This window comes from Sus scrofa, chromosome 15 (genome assembly GCF_054392235.1).
Source record: "Sus scrofa isolate SSC_HxYL_T2T_F1_AM1 chromosome 15, Sscrofa_HxYL_maternal_Yorkshire_Landrace_v2.0, whole genome shotgun sequence".
NCBI classification, from domain to species: Eukaryota; Metazoa; Chordata; class Mammalia; order Artiodactyla; family Suidae; genus Sus; species Sus scrofa.
The window spans coordinates 45,669,637-45,689,769 of NC_139397.1; the positions used below are offsets into that span (position 1 = coordinate 45,669,637).

At 42.3% G+C, this 20,133-nt stretch overlaps 1 protein-coding gene across 16 annotated transcripts in view; it reads right to left on the minus strand.

The window, feature by feature from the left end:
- Positions 1-20,133, minus strand: part of CFAP221 (cilia and flagella associated protein 221) — a 97,464-nt gene that overhangs the window by 51,660 nt on the left and 25,671 nt on the right. For all 16 annotated transcript variants that reach the window (XR_014829660.1, XR_014829661.1, XR_014829665.1 and 13 more), the window contains 5 exons: positions 14,587-14,690; positions 7,375-7,534; positions 3,659-3,779; positions 3,464-3,575; positions 2,531-2,639 (listed from right to left, as the gene is read on the minus strand). Coding sequence is in view for 12 of the 16 variants with exons in the window: in XM_021075445.2 (XP_020931104.1) it covers positions 2,531-2,639; positions 3,464-3,575; positions 3,659-3,779; positions 7,375-7,534; positions 14,587-14,690 (606 nt within the window). In the remaining 4 variants the exon portion in view is untranslated. The remainder of the gene's footprint in view (positions 1-2,530; positions 2,640-3,463; positions 3,576-3,658; positions 3,780-7,374; positions 7,535-14,586; positions 14,691-20,133) is intronic.

Sequence of the window (20,133 nt, forward strand, 5' to 3'; positions counted from 1 at the left end):
AAAAGCGGCCCAAGAAATGGCAAAAAGACAAAAAAAAAAAAAAAAAAAAAAAACAAAAACAAAACCCAAAAAACTCAACATCACTGATTATTAGAGAAATGCAAATCAAAACTACTATGAGGTACCACCTCACACCAGTCAGAATGGCCATCATTAATAAGTTCACAAATAACAAAGGCTAGAGAGGGTGTGAAGAAAAAGGAACCTTTCTACACCATTGGTGGGAATGTAAATCGGTACAACCACTATGGAGAACAGTATGGAGGTACCTTAGAAAACTGTGTATAGACAGCTACCATATGACACTGGAACCCCTCTCTTGGGCATATATCCAGACAAAATTTTCCATGAAAAATACAGATGCACCCACATGGTCATTGCAGCACTATTCACAATAGCCAAGACATAGAAACAACCTAAATGTTCACTGACAGATGATTGGATTAAGAAGATGTGCCATATATACACAATGGAATACTACTCAGCCATTGAAAAGAATGAAATAATGCCATTTGCAGCAACATGGATGGAACTAGAGACTCTCATACTGAGAGAAGTAAGTCAGAAAGAGAAAGACAAATACCATATGATATCACTTAAATCTGAATCTAATATATGGCACAGGTGAACCTTTCCACAGGAAAGAAAATCATGGACATGGAGAACAGACTTGTGGTTGCCAAGGGGGAGGGAGTGGGATGGACTGGGAGTTTGGGGTTAATAGATGCAAACTAGTGCCTTTGGAATGGATAAGCAATGAGATTCTGCTGTATAGCACTGGGAACAATATCTAGTCACTTATGATGAAGCATGATAATGTGAGAAAAAAGAATGTATACATGTATGTGTGACTGGGTCACCTTGCTGTACAGTAGAAAATTGGCAGAACACTGTAAACCAGCTATAATGGAAAAAATAAAAATCACTATTAAAAAAAACTGAATTTAGGATGTGATTTCAGGTATGTTACAAAGAAGCAGAGAAGGAAGGAAATACACCAGTGCTAACAGTGGTCACTGCATTAGAGTGATTTTTTTTTTCTTTTCTACACTTAAAATTTTTTTTTCAAGTTTTCTTGAAAAACTACACACAATGTCAGTGTGTCCATTGTGTGTCATTCTACACACAGTGAGAGTGTGTCCATTTTTTTTATAACAAGGAAAGGATCCCTAACCCACTGAACCAGGCCAGGGATGGACCCTGCATCCTCAAGGATACTAGTTGGGTTCATAACCCCCTGGGCCACAATAGGAACTCCTGGAAAGAGTATTTTTTAAATGGTCATGTGTTACTTGGCACACTTCCTGTTCAACTGAGGCCAGACATTGAACACAAGCTCACACAGAATTCTGTGGCACAGAAGGGCTTGTTTCTCATGAGGGGGTAGCAGGTGGTGAAGCCTGAGCCTGCCCTGGGTCTTGGGGCCTGTTCTCTGTCTGAGAGGCCAGGAGGTGAGGGTGTGGACGAGGTAGCCTCTCAATGACCCTTTCCAGGAGTCTCTTTTAAACTCAGTTCAAGAGTTCTAAAGTTACTTCAGCTAAATCTGTACACATGGATATATGTGGGATGATCTCCTTAAGACATGTAAAGAGGGAGTTCCCTGGTGGCTCAGAGGGTTAAGGATCTGGTGTTGTCACTGCTGTGGCATGGGTTGGATCCCTGGCCCAGGGACTTACACATGCTTCTGGTGCTGCCAAACAAACAAACAAACAGACAAACAGACCTGTATAAAGAGTTCCATTTTTTTTTAATTTATTTTATTTTTTGTCTTTTTGCTATTTCTTGGGCTGCTCCCACGGCATATGGAGGTTCCCAGGCTAGGGGTCTAATCGGAGCTGCAGCCACTGGCCTACGCCAGAGCCACAGCAACGCAGGATCCGAGCCGCGTCTGCAACCTACACCACAGCTCACGGCAACGCCAGATCATTAACCCACTGAGCAAGGGCAGGGACCGAACCCGAAACCTCATGGTTCCTAGTCGGATTCGTTAACCACTGCGCCATGATGGGAACTCCCAAGAGTTCCATTTTGTTTGCAGGAGCACAAAGCAGAAGCCCAGTATCTGAGTTTTACAAATTCCACTGGGAGCCTCCACCCCCCACCAAGCCTGCAATGCCAGGCCCCCAAGAGGGTCCCTGGGGACATACAACCCAGGGTACAGGGGACTCGGAGTGAAGTGAGGGTGATGGCACAACACTTGGGGTGACTGAGTCCCCCAGATCTGTCCTAGAGTGAGGGGTTCCTTCAGCTGGGGCAGCAAGGAGCAATGTCCCAGCTTCTCTCCCATAGTTCCCCCACACACCCCAATTCCCTCCAGTTCTGCCACTGGTGACACTTAGGAAAAAGCATGCTTCCCTCACAGTGACTTAATCCTAATAGAAAACTCATTCTGAAACAGAGGATCCATTAAAGGGGAGAAAAATAATCAAATACTTCAAAGGGTCTAAAAAAGTTATTACACTTTAGTCTCGTATAAAAAACCATTACTAAAAACACTGTTACTTGATACAAATAATCACTCCATATTTACCACTTAAGGTGATTTTCAAGCTCTTCATAAGTGTCCTGTCTGACCTTCTGTTCAAAGAGCGCTTCCTTCATCTGCCTTGTTTTTGAAATCTCAGTGCCTTGGTCCAAAACTGTGGGCGGGGGTGAACAACGATGATACCAGTAATCAAATGAGTCATTTGCTGAGAGAAAAACACATTTCTTTCTCTTTTTAATTTCTTTCTTTCTTTTCTTTTCTTTCTTTCTTTCTTTCTTTCTTTCTTTCTTTCTTTCTTTCTTTCTTTCTTTCTTTCTTTTTCTTTTTTTTGTCTTTTTAGGGCTGCACCCATGGCATATGGAAGTTCCCAGCTAGGGGTTGATTTGGAGCTATAGCCGCCAGCCTACACCACAGTCACAGCAATGCCAGTCTGAGCAGCGTCTTCAACCTACACCACAGCTCTTGACAACGCTGGATACTTAACCCACTGAGCGAGGCCAGGCATCGAACCTGCGGCCTCATGGATACCAGTCGGGTTTGTTACAGCTGAGCCACAAAAGGAAGTCCAAAAAACGCATTTCTAATGGCAAAACATAACATCGATCTGAGTTTCCTTGCTATTGCTCAGAAAGGGTAAATATGGTGAGTTCCCGTCCTGGCTCAACAGAAACGAATCTGACTAGCATCCATGAGGACGCAGGTTCGATTCCTGGCCTTGCTCAGTGGGTGAAAGATCCGGGCGTTGCCGTGAACTGGGGTGTAGGTCCCAGATGCAGCTCAGATCTGGTGTTGCTGTGGCTGTGGTGTAGGCTGGCGGCTATGGCCCCGATTAGACCCCTAACCTGGGAACCTCCATATACCTCAGGTGCAGCTCTAAAAAGACAAAAAGCAGGGGTTGGGGGAGGGGGGATAAATGTGACACACAACCCTCTTTCAGATCCTGCCCAGGGGCTAATTTATGGTGGGTAAACTGCTTACCTTCTCTTAATTCTTTAATCTTCAATTTTCCTGGCTCTTGGTTTAGCACAGTTGCCACGGCAAATGGATTTGATAAATCTACCGGAAACCTCAAGTTCTGATATTCAATTTCCTGAGACCAAATCAGGAGGGAAAAGTCATTATTTTACTTCTCTGTAGTTCCCTCCACTGTGCTTAGCCTAACTCCCACTTTACCTTAAGCTTTGGAGGCTTAAGATTTGTTGTCAGTCGGTGAAAACGGACAGGTATCATTGCCTTTTCTGGAGGAACAGCTACTTTCCTAGCAAGAGTATTTAATCTTTCAAATTCTTCTAATCTAGAATTTAAAACATATATTAAATTATTATATAGCCCAACAACTCAAGGTGCCTAATCTTAGTCCCTTCTGATAATACCATGACTTATAGTCCATTAAATATGATATTGAAACTGAAAATGAATCTGGTGCTAAAACAGGGGCTTACTGAAATAAATGCGTCAGAATTTCAGAGCATAAACATTTAAAAACAGCCTGCCGATGGCTGCTTTCCTTGTATTCCAAAGAACATCACAGGTGAAAACAGAACATGCTGAAAAATGCTCACAGTCTAGCATAATTTCATTTCTAGGCTGTTCGTTTGCCTCAGCTAAATGTATTTACTATGCTAAAAAAGAATTTACAATGATTTATGTTCCTAGTCAAAGAGTAATTATGCCCACTGTCTGTTGCAGGATCTTTAAAAAAGGTGACTCAGGGAGTTCCATTGTGGCTCATTGGGTTAAGGACCCAACACAGTCTCCAGGAGGATGTGGGTTCGATCCCTGGCTTGGCTCAGTGGCTTAAGGATCCAGCATTGCCGTGAGCTGTGGTATAGGTTGCAGACTCAGCTCGGATCTGGCGTGGCTGTGGCTGTGGTCGGCAGCTGCAGCTCCGATTAAACTCCTAGCCTGGCAACTTCCATATGCCACAGGTGGGGCCCTAAATAAAAAAGAAAGGGAGAGAGCGAGCGAGCGAGAAGAAAACGCCAAGAGTGTTTTAAACACAGATGTGAACTAGTTTATATAGGATGGATAAACAACAAGGCCCTACCATAAAGCACGGGGAAGGATATTCAATATTCTGGGATAAACTGTCATGGAAGAGAACATGAAAAAGAACATACATCTGTACGGCTAAGTCACTTTGCTGTGCAGCAGAAATTAATACAACATTGTCATATATATGCATCTATTATATTTCAATTATATTTTAATGCTCTTTGGAAATTAAACATCTATTTCCCATTACATGTTTCTTTAGAATTGTTACTTTTAAAAAACATAAGAAGCCAATTAGATGTTTTGTACAGAAATTTGGTGATTCTTATTTACTGTCCTTGAAATAAAGTAGAAAAGTCTAAACAAACAAAAAATACTCACAACATTGTGAATAATTAGACTTCAATAATTTTTTTTTTGGTCTTTTTGCCTTTTCTAGGGCCGCTCCCGCGGCATATGGAAGTTCCCAGGCTAGGGGTCGAATTGGAGCTGTAGCCGGCCTATGCCAGAGCCACAGAAACTTGGGATCTGAGCTGCGTCTGCGACATACACCAAAGCTCACGGCCACACCAGATCCTTAACCCACTGAGCAAGGCCAGGGATCGAACCCGCAACCTCATGGTTTCTATTCGGATTAGTTAACCACTGAGCCACGACGGGAACTCCAATAAATGTTTTTTTTAAAGAGTGTTCTAAAAGGATTTCCCACTGTAGTGGGTTAATGACCCAGCTTGTCTCTATGGCAGTGAGGGTTTGATCCCCAGCCCATCACAGTGGGTTAAGGATCCAGCATTGCCACAGTTGTGGAGTAGGTTGCAGCTCCAACTTGGATTCAGTCCCTGGCTTGGGAACGTCCATATGCTACAGGTGCAGCTGAAAAAGAAAATAAATAAATAAACAAGATATTAAACTCTAGGTAGGAAACTGAAACATCACAGTTTAGGAAAAGTGTGCATCTTCACCTGCAGGTTATTTCTGCTGTGCGATGCTTCAGCATCCATCAAAGCATGTCTGTGGAAGGATAAACATGTAAAAATCCCACTCCAGTATTGCCTCTGAGAAGGTCGGTTATGTGTTGCAATGCAGATAGGAGCTGGCAAACAGCATCCTGCTTAGCCAGTTAACCTGACACAGGAAAAATCAGCTCTGTCTTTCATTCTTATCCAATGTTACTTGTTTGTTGGCTGAGTTCTACTGAGCTAATGTACGGGGTTTGGGTTCAGCAGGCACATCAATATTCTACAGTTGATTTGAGCTGCTCTGGAATTTTTAGAGAGACAATCATAATATACATACAAAATAAATCAGGGAGTTTCTTTCTTTTCTTTTCGGGCTGCAACTGCAGCATATTTAAGTTCCCAGGCTAGGAGTCAAATAAGAGCTGCAGCTGCCAGCCTACACCACAGAAACACTAGATCCTTAACCCGCTGAGCGAGGCCAGGGATCGAACCTGTATCCTCACAGAGACAACACTGGGTCCTTAACCCACTGAGCCACAGTGGGAACTTCTGTTCCTTCACTTAAATATGCCTGATGATGTTAATATGTGATGTTGATTATGGGTGAAGGGGACAGGAGGAAAATCACACTTCTTCATTTCCAAAATATTTGTAAGGCGTTTCCAAGATTAATATTTATGCTGTAAAAATGTTTCCTCTTAACTTTTATATAACTAGATACACTTGGATATAATAATTCAAACTGGAAATGGAACTGGGGGATAATTTGTTACAAAGGAAATGGAAGTTGGGGGATAATTTGTTACAAAGGAAAATTGAAACGCATTTTACACCTTTACTCTGTCTTGAAGGCTGATATTGCTTTAAGAAAAGCGTTTTCCTTTCTGCCTTATGTCAAAGTCACTTGTCACACATGACTTATTTGGGCTTTTCTGTCATATCTTCAGAGTGTGGACCATTTCCCATTGGGATTTTCAGTGGACATTGCCCATGACAAGCACTCAGCCCATTATGTTATGTTTAAACTTTGAACATAGCTATGTTGATATGGTCTTATGATTTAAATTTTCAAATAGACAATGATTCACACATATGGCCAACAACTCAAACAGCACATCAGTATTCATCAGTGAGAGAAAGAGTTCCCAGAAAACCCCTTTTCTCAGTCATCTCTTCTCCTCTTGGTGGAAGCAATTACTGCCACAAGCACAGAAATATTTTATGCATCACTGTTATATTTTAAAGTGTATTTTATGAAGGTTCATCATTTAAATACATTTTGAAAATTGAGATCTGACACAGACAGTATATTAGTTTCAGGAATATTAGTAAGTTTTTGTTTGTTTTCAATGGCCGCACCCATGACATATGGAAGTTCCTGGGCCAAGAATTGAATCTGAGCCGTAGCTGCCACCTACACCACAGCTTCGGCAATGCCAGATCCTTTAACCCACTGCACAGGTCATGGTTTGAACCCGTGCCTCTGTAGTGAACTGAGCCACTTCGATTGGATTCTTAACCCCCTGCATCACAGCAGAAACTCCTTAAGTAAGTTCTTGATGACATTCTGTTACATAAAAGAAGCACAGAATGGAAGAAAGGAAGACTTTGAAAAAATTTTGAGAATAAACAAAAACAGGGAGTTCCCATTGTGGCTTAGTGGTAAAAAACCCAACTAGTATCCATGAGGATGTGGGTTCAATCCCTGGCCTCGCTCAGTGGGCTAAGGATCCAGCATTGCTGTGAGCTGTGGTACAGGCTACAGATGTGGCTTGGATCTGGAGTTGTTTGTAGCTGTGACTTAGGCCGGCAGCTGTAGCTCCGATTCAACCCCTAGCCTGGGAACTTCCACATGCCAAGAGTGCAGCCCTAAAAAGCAAAAAAAAAAAAAAAAAAAGTTAAAGAATAAACAAAGACATGCCCAGGTGACCGTACTTTAAAGCCATGTTGGGGTAGCATGTTCCTGTGAAGACACATTCATAGGGCTGAGAGTTGAACTGTGAGATCCATAGCTGCAGTTTGATCTGTGCGGTCCCATACTGAAAGGGGGTAAACCTGACAGTGGCATTCATCTTCCCATTCGCCGGAATTATTCCTGAGAAGAAAACAATGAGAAAACGTGATACTTGCTCTTCCAGCCAAGTTCGGGCAAAGACCCTCACACACACACACACACACACACACACACACACACACACATTCTTCCCATGATAAGCACAAGTATTTCTATTATCTCTATGTAGTCTTTTTATTAAATACACATGAATAAACTTCTGCATGTTTACACTGATCTTATTTACCAATGACTACATTAATGCTCTGTAATAAGAACGAGAGCGTGTCAGTTATATAAATACATACCTACCAGTCAGCATTAGGGAGTCAGAATTGATTCCCAGAACCATAACCTTTAAGCTAATTCCCAGATGTCAATGTCAATGCTGTAAGCAGCAAGGAGAAGCTCAGGAACACATGCAAAAGTTTGTGTCCAAAGAATTCAGTTCCCTATGTTATGTAATTTGAATTCTCTCCTTTCAAAACTTCAGGATGGATGACTGTTCTCCAAAGTCAATATCAAACAAGGCTTATTTCTCCTTTGTATCTCTGGTGCTAAAGGGCTTGGAACCCAGTAAGTGCTTGGCAAACGTGGAAAGAAAAATAAAAGGCGGGGGGTGTCAGTGTAGCAGGTGCGAGAAGGGCTAGTGTTTCTGACTTCTGCTGAAGGCTCTCTGGTTTGCTTTGTAGGGGGCTTCCTTGGCCCTGGGGCATCTGGTATTCCCACAGTCCCCGCAGAGGCCTTATACAACCCACGCATTTGCCTGGCATCCCCTCCTTTCCACCTGTGCCTCCCCCTCTTCCCCGGAATCCTGGCCCACCCTCTCTCCTGCTCTCTGTGCCAACCCCATGACCCTTTCATTCAGCCACCCAAGCCGGCACTGAGTACTCACTGGGTGCCTGGCACAGATATAGTCATAAACAAAACAAAGTTCCAGATCTCACAAAGTTTACATTCCAGTCAGGATATTTAACAAAAAGGAATGAACAAGTGAATGTAAACTCTCAAGTCCTGTCATGGATACAAAGCAGGCCACAGACAGGCAAGCGGAAAGCGGAGTTCGGTGGGCTGAGGTGTGGGGAACGCTGGGCCCGGGTGAGAAGATACTGCAGCCCAGCCTCAAGGAGGAGAGGGGCCTCTGCACCCCAGGGTCTTGGAACCTACTGTTCACTCAGCCTGGGAAGTCCTTCCTTTAGGTTTTCTTTTCTTTTTTTGCTTTTTAGGGCCACACCTGTGGCATATGGATGTTCCCAGGCTAGGGGTCTAATCAGAGCTGCAGCTCCTGGCCTATGCCACAGCCACGGCAACGCCAGATACAAGCTGCATCTGCAATCTACAATGCAGCTTGTGGCAACGCCAGATTCTTAACCCACTGAGCAGGGCCAGGGATCGAGCCCACATCCTCAAGGATACCTGTCAGGTTCATTACTGCTGAACCGCAATGGGCACTCCCTCCAGATGTTCTTTTAGTTCTTGACTCCCACCCTCTGAAATTACCTCTTTATTGTCTGCCTTCCCTGCTAAGTCTTAAAAAAGCAGGTGCCTGCTCATTACTGTGTTCCCAGCTCAATAAACACTTGTTGAAGCTGAATGAACCCAAACTTAAAAGGCTTCATCAGTGTGCGTGTTACAGGAAATGCCTCCTGATGCTCCACTGACAGGAGACTCCTCTCCCCCCACTCTCAGCCCCCCGAGGGTGTTCTGCTACCACCTGGATGGTTACACTTCAAGGTTTCAAGTCTCCCAACTAGACTGCAACTCCCTAAGGCAGACATCAGGCTCAGAGCTTTTTTATCTTCCCAGATCCCGAGCATGGTGCTTCAGAAAACTACAGCCAACCCCAAAGACTCACCAAAAAAGTCTGCTAGAATTAATAAAAATTCAGTAAAGTTGCAAGATATAAAATCAATACAGAAAAATCAGCTTTGTATCTATACACCAACAATAAATTACCAGAAAGTGAAATTTTATTATTTTTATTTATTTGTTTTTATTTTATTTTATTTTTTAGGGCGGCCACACCTGTGGCATATGGAAGTTCCTAGGCTAGGAGCTACAGCTGCCGGCCTATGCCACAGCCACAGCAGTGCAAGATCCAAATCGGGTCTGCGACCTACACCACAGCTCAGAGCAGCACTGGATCCTTAACCCACTGAGTGAGGCCAGGGATCAAACCTGCAACTTTAAGGTTACTAGTTGGATTTGTTTCCACTGAGCCACTATGGGAATTCCCAGAAAGTGAAATTTTTTAAAAAAAATCCCATTTACAATAGCAACAAAAAGAATAAAATACCTAGGAGTAAATTTTTTTCCAGTTTTACTGAGAAATAATATACAAATCTCTGTATAAGCTTAAGGTAAATGGCATAATAGTTTCTTTACGTATTTGTGAAATGATTGCCACAATAGGTTTAATTAACATCATTCATCTCAAATAGATATAATAAAAAGAAAAGAAGGTGTTCCTGCTATGGCTCAGCAGTAATGAAACTGACTAGTATCCATAGGTTGCAGGCCCAATCCCCAGCCACATTCAGTGGGCTAAGGATCTGGTGCTGCCAGGAGCTGTGGCATAGGTTGCAGACAAGGCTCAGATCTGGCATTGCTGTGACTCTGGTGTAGGGCGGCAGCTACCGCTCTGATTTGATCCCTAGCCTGGGAACTTCCATAAGACTCAGTGCAGCCCTAAAAAGTAAAAAAAAAAAAAAAAAAAAAAAAAAAAGAAAGGCAGAAAAGAAAAAGAGAAAAATTCTTGTGATGGGGAATAAATTTAACCAGGGAAGTGACAGACCTGAACACTGAAAACTGTAACATGTAACACATTGATGAAAGAAATTGAAGAAGACAGAAATAAATGCGGGAAAAAAAAAAAAAAAGAAAGAAAGAAAGGAGTTCCTAGTTAGATTTGTTAACCACTGAGCCATGAGGTTTCAGGTTTGATCCCTGGTCTTGCTCAGTGGGTTAAGGATCCTTCGTTGCCGTGAGCTGTGGTGTAAGTTGCAGGATCCCACGTTGCTGTGGCTCTGGCATAGGCCCACGGCTACAGCTCCCATTAGACTCTTAGACTGGGAACCTCCATATGGCACAGGCGTGGCCCTAGAAAAGACAAAAAGACAAAAGAAAGACAGAAATGGAAAGTTATCCCATGTTCATGGATTGGAAGAATTAATATTATTAAAATGTCCATACTACCCAAAAGATATACAAATTAAATGAAATCCCTGTTAGACTTCTAATGGTATTTTTAAAATAGGAATAAAGCAAACGATCCTGAAATTTGTATGGAATCACAAAAGACTCAGAATAGCTAAGACAATCTTAGGAGAGAAGAAAGGAGCTAGAGGCATCACTCTTTGTGGTTTCAAATTCTATCACAAAGCTACAGTAATCAAAAAGAGTATACTATTGACACAAAAATAGACAGATAGATTAATGAAAAACAATAGAAAACCCAGGAATAAAACCATGCATACATGGTCAATTGAGAACAAAAGCCCCTTGGAATATACAAAGTGGAAAGAAAAGTCTCTTCAACAAATAGGAAAAAAATGAAATGGGGACCGCTATCTTACACCATACACAAAAATGAATTCAAAGTGGATTGAAGATTTGAATGTAAGACTTGACCATAAAGCTCCTAAAAGAAAACACTATAAAAAGCTTCTGGGCATTGGTCTGGGCAATGATTTTTGGGATTTGATACAAAAAGCAAAGCAACAAAAGCAAAAATAAACAAGTGGGACTACATCAAATTCAAAAGCTTCTGCAAAGCAAACCAGCAACAAAATGAGAAAGCAATGGAAGAAAATATTTGCAAGCCACACATCCCATAAGGCATTAATACCCCAAATACACAAGCAACTCATATAACTCAATGGCAAAAAACCCCAAATAACCCATTTTTTTAAATGAGCAAAGGACCTGAATAGACATTTTTCCGAAGAAGATATACAAATGGCCAACAGGTACATGTTCAACATCATTAATCATCAGGGAAATGCAAATAAAAAACACAATGAGATATCACCTCATACCTATTAGAATGGCTGTTATCAAAAAGATAAGAGATAACACATCCTGGCAAGGATGTGGAGAAAAGGGAACCCTTGTGTACTGTTGGAAATATAAACTGGTACAGCCACTATGGAAAACAGTACAGAGTTTCCTCAAAACATAAAAATAGAATTATCCTATGATCCAACAACCCCACATCTGGATACAGATCTAAAAGAAATGAAGGAGTTCCTGTCATGGCTCAGCAGAAAGGAATCTGACTAGCGTCCATGAGGATGCAGGTTTGATCTCTGGCCTCCATCAGTGGGTTAAGGATCCGGTGTTGCCGAGAGCTGTGGTGTAGGCCAGCAGCTACAGCTCAGATTTGACCCCCAGCCTAGGAACCTCCATATGCTGAGGGTGCAGCCTTAAAAAAAAAAGGAAATGAAATCATTATTTTGAAGCAATAGCTGCACTCCCATATTAACTGCAGCATTATTCATAGTATCCAAGGTATGGAAACCTGTGTCCATCAACAGGTGACTGGATAAAGAAGCTGTGGGATAGATAGATAGATACAGATATGTAGATATATGCGATGCAATATTATTCAGACTTAAAAAGGAAGGAAATCCTGCCATTTGTGACAACACATATGAGCCTAGAGGGCATTATGCTAAGTAAAATAAACCAAAGACAAAACGCATGGTGTCACTTACAGGCATATCTAGAAGAAAAGAAAGTCCAGTTTCTAGAGACAGAGTAGAAAAGTGCTTACTGCGAGCTGGGGGCTGGGGGGTTGGGGAAAAGGAGAGGTTGGTAAAAGGGTACAAACTTTCAATTTTAGAATGAATAAAGTCTGAGGATCTAATGTAAAACATGATGACTATAGCTGGTAACACTGTCCTGTAGAATTGAAATTTGCTAAGAGAATAGAACTTTAAAAAAAAAAAAGTTCTCACCAAAAGAGAGAGAGAGAACTACATGCTATGTGAGCAGATGGATATATTAATTAACTCAGTAAGGGTCCCCTTTCACAATGCATGCCTATGTCAAATCATCACATTGTACCCTTTAAAAAGCTTATAATTTTATAGTCAACTATACCTCATAAATCTAAAAGAATGCAAAGTAAAAACAAAACTATTTCAGTATTTCCAGCAGACCACAGTGGGCAGATATCCAAATCCCAAACCTACACATTCACAGATGGAAACTGGGAAGAGGAAATCAGTTCAGGAAGAGATTTCCCTCTCAAAAGTCCTAAGCGTCTTTGAGATCTGTGCTTTGGGGTGTGAAAAAGCTGATGGCCTACACCACATCTGATGCAAATTCCTTAGACCCTTCACTAAGATTCTGAAGGCTTGGAAAGAGACAATGTTCTCTGTATAAAGAAAATGTGTACATATATACAGCAGAATACTACTCTGCCAGAAAAAAGAAATCATGCCATTTGCAGCAACATGAATGGACCTAGAGATGATTATACTAAGTGAAGTTAGTCAGACAGTGAAAGACAAACATCATATGATATCATTTATATGTGGAATCTAAAAAAGGATACAAATGAATTTATCTGCAGAATAGAAACAGAAGCACAGACTTTGAAAACAAACTTACGGTCACCAAAGGGGACAGGTCATAGGGGGAGGGATGGACTGGGGGCTGGGGATTGGTATATGCACACTCTGGTATATGGAATGATTGGCCAAGGGGGACCTGTTACGTAGCATAGGGAATGGTACCCAGTAGTCCATTGATGGTCTATATGGGAAAAGAGTCTGAAAAAGAATGGATGTGTGTATATGTATGACTGAATCGCTTTGTTGTACAGCAGAAATTATCACAAAATTGGATCAACTATACTTCAATAAAACTTTAAAAGTAAATAAAACTATGACACAGGAGTTCCCTTTGTGGCACAATGGAAACAAATCCGACTAGTAACCATGAGGTTGCAGGTTCAATCCCTGGCCTCGATCAATGGGTTAAGGATCCAGCATTGCCGTGAGCTGTGGTGTAGGTTGCAGATGAGGCTCAGGTCCTGCATTGCTGTGGCTGTAGTGTCAGCTGGCAGCTGTAGCTCTGATTTGACACTGTGGTGTTGGCCGGCAGCTATAGCTCTGGTTTGACCCCTAGCTTGGGAACCTCCATATGCTGCAAGTGTACCTCTAAAAAAAAATAATAATAATAATTAAAAAATTAAAATTAAAAAAAAAAACTATGACACAAATGAACCTATCTACAAAACAGAAACAGATTCCCAGACATAAAGAACAGACTTATGGTTGCCAAAGGGGAAGAGGTTGGGATTAGCAGATGTAAGCTATACACCCAGAATGGATAAACAACAAGGTCCTACTGCACAGCACAGGGAACTACATTCAATACCCTGTGATAAACCATAAAGGGAAAGGATGTATTTTTAAAATGTAACAAAAAAGAAACAATATTTCTATTGTGTCTGAAACAATTAAAAGTGACTACTAAACCAAGGACGTACCTAGAGTCAAAACTAGAATTAGAATGGATTAACTTCTAGGGAGTTCCCACCATGGCACAGCAGAAACGAATCTGACTAGGAACCGGGAGGTTGCAGGTTCAATCCTGGCCTCACTCAATGGGTTAAGGATCCGGCGTTGCCATGAGCTGAGGTGTAGGTTGCAGACAAAGCTCAGATCTGATGTGTCTGTGGCTGTGGCTGTGGCCAGCAGCTGTAGTTCTGACTCGACCCCTAGCCTGGGAATTTCCATGTGCTGCAGGTGTGGCCCTAAAAAGCAAAAAAAAAAAAAAAAAAAAAAAAAAAGAATGGATTAACTTCTAAATTCAAGTTTTGATTTTGGGAGAAATTTACCTGGACACTATTATAATTTATCTGCATGATGCAAATTATCCTAAACTGTCTTTATTCCCATGTTGGTGTCCAATTCCAATTACACGCTATGTCAGATACATAAAAGTTTGTTAGTCTTACACTTTTGAAAATAACATAGTCAAAGCTGCCTTATTCTCTTTCATAACTTGGCACCTACTTTCCAAATCTTCTTTGATCTGAGAATTCTTGGGGGATGAGAAACTTGAGAATTAATTCTCCTTACCTGATGATGGCTCAACAGTAAAGGCTGGATGAGACTGAATCAAGGTGACATGAAACTCGAAATCCACAGGGCAACTGCATTGCAGAGGAATCACATAACTTTTGCTACCAAAAAAAAAAAAAAAAAAAAAAAAAAAAAAAAACAAAGAAAGAAAAGAAATGTGGAAAATATTGTTTTTCTTTAGAACCAGCTCTCTTGGTACCAAGGAATAGAGACTCATTATGTAATAAGCAGCCACAGAATGACGACCGTCCCGATACTCATGCAATAATTCCTGGGTCACGGCAACCTATGCATTTCCCAGAGAGTGAGCTGTGCCAGTCCTACCCAGCGGTAATATGATTCCCTCACTGACAGAGGAGGAAACCAAGGCACAGGGAGGGTTACCGTCCTGCCCACCCTGACATGGCTGGTTAGTGGCAGAACCAGGATTCACAGCAGGTCAACTGTCCTGAGTTTCCACCCCAAACATCTCAGGCTTGCTGCCTCTTGAGTCTGAGCAGGTTTACCCTACGGACGCTCATGGTCATGGGGAGAGGGCATGTCCACTACACAGCAGGCCCTGGGGAAGCCTGGAACTTGGATTACCAGGCTTCACGGACAGCCTGGGAAGCCGTGGCCTTCACGGAGCATGGCACTAGCCCATGTTGAAGAAACCACACTGCAGGCTATGTTTGACTGAAATTTGCTAGAGGCTTCATTCGGTTAGAAGCTCAACAGCCAGCAGAGGAGCCAGAGAGGGACCATGTTTTCAGAATTGCTCTCACAGGGGAAAAGGCCAACTTTGTGATGAGCTTGAGGCGAGGCTTACGACATCACAGGAGCTGCCACAGTTGTGGCACTTTTTTTTTTTTTCCTTGGGGCTGCACTTGTGGCATATGGAGGTTCCCAGGTGAGGGGTCTAATCGGAGCTACAGCTGCCAGCCTACACCACAGCTATAGCAACTCAGGATCCGGAGCTGCATCTGTGAACTTTGCCTCAGCTCAGAGCAACGCTGGATCCTTAACCCACTGAGTGGGGCCAGGGATCAAACCTGCATCCTCATGCATACTAGTCAGCTTCTTAACCTGCTGAGCCACAACAGAAACTCTGAGATGGCACTTCTTAGAGAACCCTGAGCACCTCCATATCCACTCCATTTATGAGGACAAGCACAGGTCAGCCCGAGTCTGTGGGATGAGTGTGGGGAGAAGCAGGGTTCTCTGGCCAGCACTTGGCTTCCCGCGTGGAGCTCAGACAGGTCATCTGGATCCCTTTCGGCAGCTCCGCTGCAGGGGACTCAGCCCTGCCCCCGGCCCGGCCTCTCCTGTGCCTCCTCCCTTCTTTCTCCACCACCTAACTCCTGCTCCTTCCCGGCCCATCATGCCCTCCTGCTTAGTGGCTGGTTCCTACCTTGTGACCTTTTCCATGGGGACTTCCCTGCCAACCAGGTTTGTCCCTCACTCCCTCAGTAGGAAACTTGTCTCCTGGCTCCTACTCCTGGGAGAACTGGATGGTAATGGGTCTGAGCAGAGCTGCCAGGTTAGCTTTTGTGTTCCCTTCCAAGCAGTGCTCATCCCAACCTGTCTGCCTATGGGCTTTTCCCATCAAGACCACCTTCTGGGATGTGAGGGCGCTCTGGCTGTGACACCTGTCACCCCACTGATCGCCAGGGTTGATTCGGCTGATCTGGCTAGCTAGGTGGGTGTCCCCTTCCTCCCTCACCACTCCATGAAGGTCCTTCCCTCAGTCAAAGAGGATGACCATCCCCAATGGAGAAGGACCATTCTTCAGTCAAGGGTATACCAGCAGGCGCACTCCCCTGCTGGAATCCAAACCAGCTCTCAAGGCCACTCCTTGACCCACCAGCACCTGTCTACCTGGGAGGCTCAAGTTCTCTGAAGGCAAAGCCGAGCTAACTTGCTTCCTCAGCACAACCTCAGCAAAATCCCAGACTCCGGCACAGATTAACTCAATGAATATTTGTTGGAGAAAAGTAACCCTTCTTCAGTAACAACTTGAGGAGGAGTCCAGTACAGCTCAAATGTGGCTTTAAAACTTAAGCCAAAGCATTTTTATTTGGCTTTAAATTCATTACCTTTTTTAAATGTCTGAAATATTCCAGTTTAAAGAAGAATATAGAGAACAACATAAAGATCCCTTTATCCACTACCAGGTGCTATTAATTCTTTTGCTTTGGGCAGGTCAATGTCTTATTTCTTTGTTGTTGTTGTTTGTTTGCTTTGGCTGTAGCCTGCAGCATGTGGAAGTTCTGGATCAGGGACTGGACCTGAGGCACAGCAGTGACAAAGCCAGATCATTAACCACTAGGCCACCAGGGAACTCCTTACTTTGAAAGACATAACATTGTGGAACAGTTGAAGCTCTCCGTACACTTTTCCCTGGTGCTTGTCTCTTCCTCCCTCCCCGGGGGTGACCCCTACCTGTATTCACTACCATCCCTGTGGATTTTTATTACATCATCACTTATGTATGTACCCATAAAATACATGATATCCACTGCTTGCTTTCAACAATGTCATTTTAAAACTTGCTGATTCTGCTCAACACTATGCTTTTGAGACTGATCCATGATGACACATGACATCCTGTTGGTTCATCCTAACCAGTGTGGGTCTACACCAGCCTTAGTTCTCTATCCTCCTGCTGAGAGGCGTTCAAGTAGTTTATGCCTCTTCACCACTGCAATGTGGTCGGGACTCCCTGTGCATCAGTACCAGAACTGCTCCAGTTATAACAGAGAAATGGAATGACTGGTTATTGGTCAAGTAAAAATACCAACTTTACTAGAAATGGCCAAAGTGCTCTCCAAAGCATGGGTACCAATTTGCCCTTTCACGAGTGGCATCTGGGGGCTCCAGGTGGTTACCAACACAGACTTCACAAACATGTTAACTTCTTCCAACCCAATGGGGTGAAATTGGCACCTTGTTGTATTTTGCTTTTCATTTCTTTGACGTTGAGCTTCTGCTCAGATGTGTCCATTTGGTTTTCCCTGCCTATGAACTGCCTGTGTGTATTCTTTGCCTATTTTTCTACTGCGTTGTTCTGTTCTCTTATTAATTTGTAAATTCTAGATATTCACTTTGACAGTGATATTCCTTGATATAAATTCTAGACAAGGGTCATTATCAGAGTAATCACTTAAGCCAAAAGTGAGATGAATACTTCATAGGTTTTTTCCCCCAAACTCATAAATCTTATCCCAAATCAGTCTCTACTATAAGTATAGGTTCATCCATCTTTACTTTCATTCTCTCTCTTTTATTTTATTTTATTTATTTATTTATTTATTTTATTATTTTTTTTTCATTTTTTCATTTTTTGGCAGCCCATAGGCATATGCAGTTCTTGGGCCAGGGATCAGATCTGTGCCATGGTTGCAAACTACACTGCAGCTGCAGCAATGCTGGATCCTTAACCCACTGTTCTGGACTGGAGATGGAACCTGGGTCCCAATGCTCCAGAGACGCTGCCAATCCCATTGCACTGCAGTCGGAACTCCTCTTTTTTTTTTTTTGGCCACGCCCACGGCATACAGAAGTTCCCAGGCCAGGGATTGATCCCATGCCACAGCTGCAGCCCAAGCCCCAGCAGTGACGATGCCAGATCTTTAATCCTCTGAGCCATCAGGGAACTCCAGCTTTACTCTCTTTAGAGATGCTTTCTAATTCTGAAATACAGGGTACATAAAAGTCATTACATTTTCAAGGCTATTCAGCCTAACAGATACTCAGGCCCCACTGGGTATCAGCTTCTTTACCACACTGGGTAGATAAAACTAACATTACAAATTACAAGCACCCCTCAAGATATAAGTAGCCTTGGATAGTGGTCAATGTGAAGCCTTAAACTGCCCAAACCTGCTCTCTGAAGAGTAGGCCAGTGACTCACAAGCCCCATGGGCCATCCGACCCTCCAGCCAGTACCCTCAGGGGTCTGCTCAGAGCTGCCCCAGAAAGGCAAAGTCTACCGCTCAGGGTTCTTCTGCTAAAAGTTGAATGCTGCATTTCCCTGAACTAAAACAAAACCAAAAAACCCTGCTAGGGATTTTAGTATATGCCCAATCTGTAACTAATTTCAAAGCTCTGATAATTCCCATAGAAAAGGTGTCAGAGTATTTGTTTAATGATGATTACATGAAGCCAAGTTCCTGATGCATTAATCAGTCGGAAAAACAAACAATTCCTTAAGGGCACAGAATTCCAGGTGCCTCAATTTAGAAGGAGACACAGCAGTGCAAGGAATACAAATTCAGTGGGATCCCTGAACCTTGCTTTCATTGCTGCTGTTCATATTAAGGATGTCACATTAGTGCAGTTGGCTTCCTTCATCATAAATCAAGGGCAGTCTAAATTAATTTGGGCCAAGAGAAATTTGGCAAATATGAAGTTTAGCCTATTTAGAACTTTTCCACGTGTGAAGAAATAGAATCTCATTAGATTCTGAAGGGACTTAAAAATTCTCAACTAAATTCCCATTGCTAAACACAGTTTGAACTCATTTGCAATGAATAAGCATGAATAAATATACACATCTTATACTTATTAATCCTTGGATGCGAACAAGAACCTGAATTACAGTTCTTATATAACTTATAGAAAGCAGCCAATTATTAAAGCAGGTGCTCCCCTTGTGGCACATCGGAAACAAACCTGACTAGGAACCATGAGGTTGCAGGTTTGTTCCCTGGCCTCGATCAGTGGGTTAAGGATCTGGTGTTGCCATCAGCTGTGGTGTAGGTCACAAATGTGGCTCGGACCTGGTGCTGTTATGGCTGTGGCGTAGGCTGGCAGCTGTAGCTCGGGTTTGACCCCTAGCCTGGGAACCTCCAAATGCCACGGGTGCTACCCTAAAAAGTAAAAAAAAAAAAAAAAAAAAAATTAAAGCAGATAAAAGTTAGTACTTTTGGAGGTAATTACAACTTTTATCACTGTTGCTTTATTATTTAAGCATTAATCAAATACACTGAGGCTATGTATAAAAATATATTAAGTACTTTAAAAGAATTATCCCCCCCCTGCTTTTTTTTTTTTTTTTTTGGCCAAGCTCACAGCATGAATTTCCCAGGTTGGGATGGAACCTGAGACACGGCAGTGATGATACTGGATCTTTAACCTGCTAACCCACCAGCAAATTCCAAATTATTTCTTATTTTTAATAAAATCCAACCCAAACCTTTTAAATGTTAGACTTATATTATGATCATGTACAAACTCTGTGCCTATTAGAAGAAAAAAATACAAATTTGCATTACAGAAAGTAAATATAGAAAATACCCCGATATAAACTTAAATTTCTTTCTTGTCCCATCTCTAAATAAACGTTAATAGAGGACCAGAGCCCACATTCATTTCTAGTAAATTATGTAACATTTGTTTTTACCTTATTCTGATGTTATTTTTATCATTTACCCAAGTATTTAATATTGTGTTTGTCTAAGCAGTAATCGAGAATTTCCTGAGAGAATGATATTGTGAAATTACTATAGATAAGATTTCCTCCCTAATTAAAAAAATCTCGGAGTTCCCATCCATGGCTCAGTG